At 41.0% G+C, this 11,190-nt stretch overlaps 1 protein-coding gene across 2 annotated transcripts; it reads left to right on the top strand.

Annotated features, from left to right (window-relative positions):
• Nucleotides 1-709: 709 nt before the first annotated feature.
• On the top strand, nt 710-11,130 carry LOC308121556 (endophilin-A2-like). 2 transcript variants are annotated; one of them, XM_080482837.1, is made up of 9 exons: nt 710-899; nt 3,996-4,064; nt 4,201-4,417; nt 4,510-4,643; nt 5,606-5,764; nt 6,818-6,921; nt 7,264-7,394; nt 7,517-7,573; nt 8,575-11,120. In XM_080482837.1, the coding sequence occupies exons 1-9, from the start codon at nt 855-857 to the stop codon at nt 8,760-8,762; spliced, it is 1,104 nt and encodes a 367-aa protein (XP_080338963.1). In that variant the 5' UTR covers nt 710-854; the 3' UTR covers nt 8,763-11,120. The 2 variants fall into 2 exon arrangements, with proteins under 2 accessions (XP_080338963.1, XP_080338964.1); XM_080482838.1 differs by lacking the exon at nt 7,517-7,573 and having other exon boundaries at nt 8,575-11,130.
• The last annotated feature ends 60 nt before the right edge of the window (nt 11,131-11,190 follow it).

Raw genomic sequence — 11,190 nt, 5'->3', positions numbered from 1 at the left:
GATTAATAATTGACAACAATAAAACAAAAGAAGAAGTTATTTATCAGTCGGACACCCCAGACATCTGTTGTGATTTGTGATTTCCCCCCTTGAGTCACAGTATGTGTGTGAATGAAAGACAGTGACACTGTGAGGATACATTGAGTGGAAGTAGCAAAGTAGTAAGTATTTGAGGTTGAGGTACTAAGAAAGGTTAAAAACCACAAGATGTAGGGAAAAGGATGCGAAGGTCAGTGAGGAGGTTCATAGATGAATGTTGGTGTGAAGAGGGAGGAGACAGGAGAGAGATCTGCTATAGCAACAATTAGTGAGGAAATGCTAAAAGGTGAAGAAAATATCTACAAGCAAACCCCAAAAATATAATTTATGCAAGAAACCAAAACTAAATTTACTCATACTTCATGAATCCATTGAGGAAATGTCTTTTTCTCCAATTTTTAGAATAGACTTTTGATCAGTTTAATCAAAGTTACCAAGCGAACCTTTTGCTCCATTGAAAATATACATAAAATTTAATCACGCGCAGTTTCCAGCAGAAAAGTGTTCGAGGAGTGATGACTGTCTGAATCAACATTTTAATGGCCGAGGAAAATCTGCAGGAGGAAAAAGTATTGAGGGGGGAAGACTTTTGAATTCCTGGCTGAGTTGTCGGAGTGTGTTTTGACCTACTTTATCCGGGAGCCTCCCACTCCGAGCCGCAGCCAGGAAACTGGTTGCCTAGCAAGTTCTTCATCCGCGGTGTAAAGTTTTGGAGACGTGTTGCTGCCTCGGCTGTAGTTTTTCTCAACTCACGGCAGTTATCTACTACACTTTTTTTTTTCTTCTCACCCCTCCGTCGAGGTCCAGTTGGCAAGATGTCTGTCGCGGGATTTAAGAAGCAAATTTATAAAGCAACTCAGGTAAAAGCCATTAGACCCCCTCTGTTAGCCACGTTAGCTCGCGAGCTCGCGCTGCGGTTAAGTTTTATGGCGTTAGCTTTAGCATAGCTGGTCGAGTTCAGAGAAACAGCCAAGCATTAAAGCGCGTTTTTAAAAAATGTTATACAGTGTTGACAAACTTTTTTTAATCATTCGTCAGATGTGCGGTTGCTTCTGGATAACTTCATAGTTAAGCCTTAAAGTTATTTCAGCTGGTGCTAATGTGAGGCTGTGTTTATCTTGCTCAGGGGAGTAGCATGTTAGCTAAAGGACTTTATACTAAATCATGTTAAATCTTCTTCTTTTGGGTTTTACTAATGTTGGAGGTTATGTCGAAAACTTTTCGTCATTTGGTCTTTGGGGTAAATGACGTTTATCGAGTTTTATAGAAACCCGTTTTTTTTGTTTTGTGGGTGTTACTGTTGCTTCAAGAAGTTTCAGGTATCATGGAATTAATATGTGATGTGCTCAAATTCTGTGTACCTTTACCTGAATTTCAATTTTCTTGCGTTTCAAAACGTCCGTGTTCTTTTGCAGACGTAACATTGATTGTCAAACACAACTGTATCCCAACACCTGATTTCATGTGCAACCCTTTGGAAAGCATACAGAAATATTTAAACAATTTACAAAACAAACAAACAAACATTCTGACAAATCTGATTGTGCTGTCAGTACAGCCCTGCAGTTTACACTTTTGAAAATATTGATAGTGCCAACTCACTCTCGCTCATGTGGATTTCACATATGATACATGTTTATGAAACTAAATCGGTGGGTTTTAAAACGATTCAGCCTCTCACCACAAACGCAAGGCTCTGCAAGTCATACGCTGCAACAATTAGTGTGACAAACCTCTGCTTTTTTGTATGTTAAGAGATGTTCTCAGTGGGTGAGTATATTGCTTTAGGAATCTTAGATATGTCAGAACTCTGCCCAAACCAGCTTCCAGTCCTAAGTCATGCAACTGTCAGTATACACACAACCTAACAGGAATAACCCATCGTTAGTGTTTGCACAAGCACTTCAACAATACAGGTAGATGACTAACGTCACAGTACAGAAGTACAGCAGAATAGTCCACTGCCATGGCATATATTATCCTATGAACACATACAATGTATATTGAACATGCCATCCAGTAATAGCTTAGAGCTCGTCTTGTGTTTTGTTAGTCAGGCTTTGAAAAGAAAGAAAACAGCGTGGAGGAGCATAATGAGGAGCTACTTGCCCAACAGGATCCATGTCATAAGGTGTACTTGACCAAACAGTGTATATCTAACAGTTCAACAGGTGGAGTTTCAGAAATGAGAGCACTACATACATTTGCAATGATACATTTTAGAGGAGGCGCTTTTTAATCATTTAAAGGCCACTGCCATGTAACCTTTTGCCCTGGGATAGACCAACAGTGGTGGACAAAAGCATGTTTAGCCATTATGGAGACTGTGTGGAATCTAAACATGAAGGCACGAATGCTTTTCACACAACTGCTAGTAAAAAAAGAAATGAAGGTGGAGTAAACACTAGAATCATCTGAGTTGTGTAATATTTATCTTAATATAGTTGGATTTTTAAGTAAATCATGATTGTTGACAACATAATACTTTGTAAAATATGATGTGTAAATCCTTTTATTGTTCTTGTCCACATTAATTTTTTGGAATTGAGTGAAGCAAATGTGAACAATTGTAAACAAGTTTTACGCCAAAGTTCTCGTAACAGATCTCAGAGAATGTAAGTTGAGTCTCTGTTGGAGAATGCTTAATAGGTTTACTAAGAATAAGCTGATGGGTTGTTACTGCCAATGTGGTTTGATGAGTTGTTTTACTGATCAAACCACATTTTCAGGAATTGTTTGTGGCTCAGACAAAAGCGCATCCTGCTTCGATACCGCTTTATTCAATGTAGGGTTGGGTAGCTCTGGAGCCCATCCAGGCTGATTATGGACGAAGGCAGGGTACACCCTGAACATGTTGCCAGTTCATCACAGAGCAAATTTACAGCCACATGCACACAGGCACACCTACAGGCAACTGAGAATCACTTACTTACCTAAAATACATGTTGCTGGATTGTGTGAAGAAACCACAGTAACACACACAGAAGCAAGTGCATACAAGGCGCCCCCCCCCCCCCCCCCGCCCCGCCCCCCCCACCAGGCTCAACCCGGATTTGAACTGGAGACCTCATTGCCCTGAAAGGATCGGTCACATTTCATTCCAAACAAATGCAGAAAAATTGAGTCACCGCAAACGCATCATAAGTGTATTGACTTTGATCGTGCCACAGTTACATCACCAAATGTTTCAATAATTGCAATGTCTTGATTAGCAAATATGCAGGGTGGAATTAAACCCTCTGCACCAATTGGCGCTGGATGTTAGCGGCCGCTTCAAAGCCACCGAGTGCTCCTTGCAAAACAATGAGGCCAGGCATGTGTATTACATAAAGTAGAACGATAGATTGATCCATCTGGTCATTTGGGTTTATGTGCGAGGCGGCGCTGACAGCTGCACCGAGTTGAAGCAAAATGAGATGGAGCGCTCACAGTGAGTCTCTGTTTAGCCTGTCAGCCATCTGAGTGAGAGGAAGGTGAAGCTAGCATCTGTGTTTAGTAAAATTATCCCTGGATGTGGTTGTAGTGTAGGAAACTGCAGCGTGTGTGCAGACTTGATGGAAAAAGGGAAAGAAGAGGGGAAAAAAGCTTTTAGTACAATTCCTTATGGAATCACGGTTCTCGGTACAGAGGAAAGTTGTCAGACTCGAGCAACTCCTTATAGAGGTTTGTTCCCCTGATGGAAACCATGGACATGTCTCACACATTTCCTAGTTGTGCTCAGAAAAACAAAATGGTGGGAGATGAATATGCATTCAAGTTTTCAAGAACACCGCTTGATATTTATTTTTTTTTTATTTTTTTTTTATAACATCTGATTCAAGTTCTGTGTTTTGATGCATTTGTTATCGAAATTCAAGCTATTTTGCTTTTTTTTTTCAAATAAAATGGAGCAATCATAACCATGGTAACTTAAGCGCAGGTCATTGTTTTATACTATTTATGATCTGTGTCCATAGATGGTGAGTGAGAAGGTTGGAGGTGCCGAGGGAACCAAACTGGATGAAGACTTCAGGGACCTTGAAAGGGTACATTTTAACATGATCATTTGAATTATCTCATGTACTTTCGTTGTGTTTCTTTGGCTTGCATGAACAATTTCAGAAATGTACAGCCCTGCATACACACTCACTGTTACCCATGATCTTTAATGTGTGTCACCAGAGAGCAGATATAACGAGCAAAGCGTATGTGGAAGTCATCAATAAAACGTCCGAGTACCTCCAGCCCAACCCGGCCACCAGAGCCAAGCTGACCATGCTCAACACGGTGTCCAAAATCCGAGGGCAGGTGAACAGTCCGGGTTACCCTCAGCCTGAGGGCCTCCTGGGGGAGTGCATGTCCAAGTATGGCCGAGACATGGGCGACGACAACAACTTTGGTAGGACTGGCGGCCACAGCTGGAGGTTGAGGTGGAAGAGATGTTTAACACTTAATTACATTTCATGGGAATTGTAATTGTGTGTTTTGCAGGTGCAGCTCTCGTAGAAGTAGGAGAGACGATGAAGAGGATGGCCGAGGTGAAGGACTCCTTGGATATTGACGTGAAGCAGAATTTCATTGACCCTCTGCAGGCGGTGGCTGAGAAGGATGTCAAAGACATTCAGGTAGAATCGAACGGCTCGTAAAAAGAAAAATACTGACTAATTAGCTTTGTGTGTTTCCAATAGAACCAGACAACATATCAGATGTTGAGCGTACAACATGGCGTCTCCGATTCCCCTAGAATTTACTCCAACATCTCATTCACAGTTTTCATGTGAATCTGTTCATTGTAAATCCTATTTCCCCCTGAAATAATCTTAGACATTTCGGTATAGGAATACATTTCCAGTGAAAACACTTCACTGTATTGAGGGCATGTTCCAGGATTCATTGACATTTTCAGTAGCCATTCACAATGGGCGAGCACTAAACATCGTCATCGGAGCTGTCAAACGTGGTCAGTGCTGCGCCCGGTGCAGAGAAGACCAGTGAAGCTGTATTTCTGTGCTCAGATAGTGAAACACCCTCGAGTGCAGGATGAGTCATCAGTCAGACTAAATTCTGACACTGTGTGACGGGAAGGGAAAGGAGGGAAATTGCATGGTAAAACATTATTGTGTTTGACAATTGATGTAAGAAAGTTGTGACTGAACAAGAGCTTTAAGATCACAAGTAATTTTGATATTGACCTTCGTCCATGTCCCTTGTACTAAGGGATTCCTCCATATTCTCAATACTGTTTGAAGATGACGTATAGCAAAAGACAGGATCTACAGGATTGTTTCACTTTTTTCGCTCTTTTCTTTTTTCCAGTTTGGTGAACTTCTGCCCATTCTCAGTTCTGATATTCTCTAAACATATTTTCTTGCCTGCTGACCTGCGAATCATAAAAGTACATTTACCTGAGACATATTAGATGTATGTTGTCTGTTTGTTTTTTTTTGTTTGTTTTTTTTCTAACTGCTTGAAGGTTGTTTTGCAAACCACTCTACCATGTGTTTATCCGGTTGTACACATTGTTCCAACATGCTTTGAGTGAAAGCATATCGTACAATTCCCTTCAAAACCTCTTGTTTTCCTGCAGCACCACCTGAAGAAGCTGGAGAGCCGCCGTTTGGACTACGATTATAAGAAGAAGCGTCAAGGTAAAATCCCAGATGAAGAGATCAGGCAGGCCCTGGAGAAGTTCCACGAGTCCAAAGAGATGGCCGAGAGCAGCATGCACAATCTGCTGGAAACGGATGTGAGTTACCTGTCGTCTAAACATGCTCATTTTTCATAGCAGTCCAGCTGCACTTATGAATAATATAGAAATGATGAATCAGCAAGTATGTCAGTTTTCCATTAACATGATAGTAAAAGTTTTAGTTTTTAAGCTGGTTTAAACGGCAATAATTAAGATATTCACACCAATAATACAACCTTTTAATATAATGTTTGTATTCCCTTTGACGACCAACAGTGTGCTGTATAAAATGACTTCATTTTAATTAAGAAAAAAGAATGAAACTTTTGTTTTGAGAAAGATCAAACAGATTTATATTTTATATTTTCCAGTGGCATTAAATCTTGTAATCATGTTTGTTGACAACACAATAGTCCAATATAGCTTAGATTGAATAATTTTACTGTATCAGTCTTCAAGACATCCTTGTCCCATGAATTGGGCATGAACCTTCTGGACTTGGATTCCCGTTGTGCTACGCAGTGCAGGCTGATGTGATTACGGTGATTCAATAAAACCTGTTAAGGCTTCAGCAGATGGATGAATTAGTGTATTATATAATGACACATCAGTGCAGTGACCTTTAACTCAGAACAGAGAGCTGTAAATTATTAAGCCTTCAACAAACAACATGAGATCTGCATGAAATATGGATTTTAAGCTGAGCTATAAAATACAGACCGCCCATTTTTATTGGGTACATTTCATATTATACAAAGTGGCGGCTCGACTGATGTCTTTGAAAATGTGTGTCTTGCTGCTGAAAGCATAGCAGCCAGGAAGACTCTGGTCTCATTGGCCCAATGTCTCATCAGATCGGCCGCCTTGTTTTTCCACAGTGACTTGCATTACAGTGATCTTGTCAAACCCGTTTTGCCTGGTATTTACTGTTTCATGCCATCGTGAGTCGTTTCACAGCTCTTTGAAAGATGCCATTGTGCATTCTTATGCAATGAGACGGGGAAAAAAAGACTATCAAAATAAAAATGTAAACGGTAAATACATCACACGTTATCAGGGCTAAAGCTATTTAAAAAAAAATTTTAATGACTCGCTTTCATGTTAACGTAGGTGGAGCAGGTGACTCAGCTGTCTGCCTTTGTGGAGTCGATGCTGCAGTACCACAATCAGGCCGCAGAGATCCTGGAGGATCTCTCTAAAAGACTGAAAGAAAGGTCAGCAGGATTTTTTTCTGGATTTCGTTCGTGTCTTCTGGCTTACGACAAAGGCTCAGCAGTACCGTCTTGTCTTTTACTCATGTGATAACAAGTAAAACAGCAGCGTGCTGGGCACAAATCACACTTTAAGTGAATATCTATTTTTGCGCCTTCTGTGTACAGATTTATTTTTCAAGAGCTAGTTTTGTCTTCATTACTGAAAAATCTTTTTTCAAAAAAGAAATAATAATAATTATTTGCTGTTTGATAATCTACTTTTGGGATTGTTAGCTTGCAAAGATATCACCAGAGTTTTTGTTTAACCAGCTTGTATTTGTATTGGTGTAATCCTATACGCAGGGTAAATGACGCCCAGTCTCGTCCAAAGACCGAATACACTCCCAAACCCAGACCATCCTTTGACTATGGACAAGTAGAAAACTCCAATGGGGGATACTCCACGTCTGCATCCAGCCCTACTTACTCTCCTGGTAAACTTCTTTTCACATTTTATGCGTTTGTGCGAAAGGCCTCATTCCCCCTGGGGGGCATGTCGACACAGTCTGTCACACTTCTGTGTCTAATGTATTTTTTCCTGTGCAACATTGAGCAGCTTCAACACAATATCCAGGTCAGCCCTTCCAAAGAAGCTCCATGAAGAGCAGGCAGTGTGAGTGGACTGATGAAGATGGTGTATTGCCCCGAACACTATAACCACGTTTATTCAGCCTGTTTCACAACTGTGTGGGAGGTGTATGCATGTAAAGCATTTCACTAACAGGATGAAGTGGTGCGTGTGTATGTGTGTGTGTTGGGTCCAGTTTGTCAGGTCAGAACACAACGGGCTGCATCACGCAGGCTGAGCAAGGCTTCAGATGTGTCGAATCAATATGGAACCAAACTACACTGTCCTCAGTGACTCTAGTGTTTTAATCCTTTTTATTAAATTTTTTTTTAACCTGCAATGTCAAGGTTTGGTTGATTTGTATGCACCTGACTGCCACTTGCCTTGTGACCGTGACTTCCCAAGCTCAAGAGCAATTGCAATGCAATGCAGATGTCTATTAAAGAGTGAGACTGAAATCTGTAATCCGATGAAAGTCGAAGGCATAAAACTTGAATGTGTTGACCTCAGTGTATGGATTCTGATCTTGAGCTTGGGAAAGATTTGTGGTTACTAGAAAGACTAAATTCTTAAGGCTGCTACACACTGTGTGATTTTCGTCCGGCCCAGACAAACGATAACAATCATGAGGGGAATCGCAGCAAAATCTTTGGTCTCGGCTCTAAATCGCTGGTCCGACGTTGCACTGCGAGACGGGTTCAAGGATGGCCGTTGTCATGATCTTTGACCAAAAGACAACCTGTGATAAAATTGACAGTGTCAGAAATTTGCGGTGATGGTGATTAGATTGGTTGTCGTACATCGTAACTCGCTGTGTAGTTATAAGATTGTAAAAATCGCACAGTCTGTAGCCGGCCTTAGACACATGTATTATTCCCTGGTTGTGTGCGTATGAATTTTGGCTCGTTTCAGAGTTCCATTGGAAAACAGTGGTGACATCCTGGCTTTAACGTAAACCTTACTAACCTTGCCGAGGGGTAGTGACCTCAAAACGCAATCATGGACTGACTGTGATTCTGTCTCTCTGCTTGCATGTCTGTCTGCAGCTGAGCCTTGCTGTAAAGCCCTGTATGACTTTGACCCAGAGAACGATGGCGAGCTCGGCTTCCACGAGGGCGACATCATCACCTTGATCAGCCAAATCGATGAGAACTGGTTCGAAGGAACCCTTCGCGGGAAATCAGGATACTTCCCCAACAACTATGTTGAAGTGGTGGTGCCTCTGTCCCACTGAAAAGGCAAGAGGGGAAACAACCAGGGCTTAAAGGGTGGATTGTAGAGGATTGTCGACCCCACAAACGACCAAAAATATACTTTTCTTTATCGTTGTTAAAGCCTAAACATCTCAAGATAGTGACTTCGTTTCCTCTGTAAGGATATTTTTAGTAAGGACAATTTAATATATTCAAAACACTACTACAGTTGTCGAATCAGGAAAAGGACGACAGAACATTCGGGGGTGCATTTTAATCATGCTGAGTCTTTGTAGTCATTCTCTAAGCACCTATGCACTTTGTACACTACGCCTCTATCACCGGGACTGAAGAAAGACCAGGAAAGAATAGTATCTCTATCACTTGTCCAGCAGTATCTGTAAACACTAAAACTTCCTTTTTCTATTTTTTATGATCCTATTTGATATTTGCAGCCTAGTGTAGAGTTTCTAATGGTACTACACACATGTTTGTATGTGCATGCATTCTAGAGCACTACACCCATTTTTAGTCTCTATGCCTTCATGTTTTAGTACTGTTGTCATGAACTTGTAAGAATCAACATGGAGAACTCGCTGCCTTTTTTTTTTTCTTTGTAGGATTATCCTCCACTGCCCTCTAGTGGTATGAGAAAGACTTTTTTTTGTTTGTTTGTTTTTTTTAACCTGGACTTGGGCCTAGAAGACCTGATCTTGCTTATGATAGGTGGCTTATTCAATACGAACATGTTTTCATGGGAATTCGACCAACTGCTGTTTGTTTTGTGTATGCAGAACCTGCATAAGCAAAAGCAGACTCATCAAGAGCCACACGGGTCTATGATTACACTATTCTGTTGTTACTCATCATCGCACATATACAGTTGTTGCGTTGTCAAGCATTCAATTTGCTTGAAAACACTCCACATTCAGGCTTATCAGCAATGCTGCCTAAGAAAGGTTGCTCACATCCTAAATGATAAGTAGCTGTCCGTTTGTTTTTTATTACAGTAGGTATTTGAGGCAGCCTGATGTACAAATCAAGGTAAATATTTGGGACGATTTTATGCAATGACAATTTATCTCCAGCTTAGTTTTTGTTCAGCTACACACCAAAGCCAAGACCGCATGTCCTGTCGTTCCTCTGTTTTCTCAGGCTGTATTGATGCTGCTGGCAGTGTCACTCACAATGTTTTGTTGAATTGTTTGTTCATGAAGTGTCCCCCTCCCTCACTGCTTGGGTAAGCTTGGCTTGTGTACTCTAACCTATAATTCGGAGCATGGAAATTATCCTGATGTGTCCTTGGTGCGTTGTTTTTTGTTTTTTTTTGTAACTGCGTCAGTGTTTGTGCTGAATGTGTGCATCAGACGTGATAGAAACTGCTTGTTCCCAGTGATTGTGTTCTGAGATCAACAAATAAAGAGGAAGGTCTGTACACAATAGCTGGTTTCACTTCCAATCAAGCCAATTACAAGCAAACTATGAACTGTCAGGACTTGTGCTCTTCACTAAAATACAAACTTTCTCCTCTTGTCATGATCCCCTTGTTAAACCGCCCCTGACTCTCCTTATTTTCGCCCCATGTCTTTTTAAACTGGGAGTGGAACAGACAGGTCTTTTCAGCTGGGACGGGCACCCAGCAGTGGATTATGCCCTCCCCCACTAGTCTTTATTCACCACCTGCCCCTTACCCCTGCCCCCTCTCTCATTATCTGTCCAATCCTAAAGCCATGGTGCCTCTGGAGCTCAGCCTCCTGGTCCACACTTGGAATAATATCCTCATTGCTGTCATCGTGTGAACCTCTTAATAGTATGCTTGCATGTCTCCACTTTTCTTTTATTCATGGTACATATAGGACCAGAGGGGTTTGGCTGTGCTGACCAATAACTGTGGTTCAGGTGTGGGTTTACATGCCCCATTACACTAAATCAAAAGCCCCTCACTTTTAAGAGAGGAAGAAGATCAGGGGCTCAGCTTGCACTATTATGCAGCTTGTATATTATCAGTGATGAATAATGTTTAGTGGAACAAAGGGCTCAGATCAATTTTTGTGGGTTGCTGCCGTCACAGCTGATGTAGTTGTCTGACAGCTGCAGCTGACACGAAACGCTAAATTTTGTCTGGACTTTGCAAATGAAGTATTAACAGTCTAAAGCTTTATTTTATTGTTCTGTATAAAAATGTAACTGCATGCGTCTTCATCGCGTTTGTCCATTGCAATGCCTTTTCTTTTTGTAACTGTGATACTTTGAGGGGAATAAGCGTGGGATTATCCTGGATTATCTTTAGGATGTGTGGTTTACCTCTATACCAATTGTAATCTTGTATATTGTATATGTCTATTACTTTGTATGAAAGGACGCTGTTCATTTGCTGCTTCAAAATAAATAATTTTCTCAAAAACATCTAATGCATTTGTGTTTAGTTAAATTTAGTTTTGTTTGTTGTTTTTTTTATGGGAATTTTAG

This window comes from Lipophrys pholis (genome assembly GCF_963383615.2).
Source record: "Lipophrys pholis genome assembly, chromosome: 1".
NCBI classification, from domain to species: domain Eukaryota; kingdom Metazoa; phylum Chordata; class Actinopteri; order Blenniiformes; family Blenniidae; genus Lipophrys; species Lipophrys pholis.
This window is presented reverse-complemented; position numbering and strand designations above follow the sequence as displayed.

What these genes read in the sequence shown, in the direction of transcription:
- LOC308121556 (XM_080482837.1), top strand. Translation starts at nt 855, where the DNA reads ATGTCTGTCGCGGGATTTAAGAAGCAAATTTATAAAGCAACTCAG. An exon ending in GGGCGACGACAACAACTTTG is followed by an intron (nt 4,418 to 4,509) that starts GTAGGACTGGCG and finishes TGTGTTTTGCAG; the next exon opens with GTGCAGCTCTCGTAGAAGTA. An exon ending in CAGCCCTACTTACTCTCCTG is followed by an intron (nt 7,395 to 7,516) that starts GTAAACTTCTTT and finishes AACATTGAGCAG; the next exon opens with CTTCAACACAATATCCAGGT.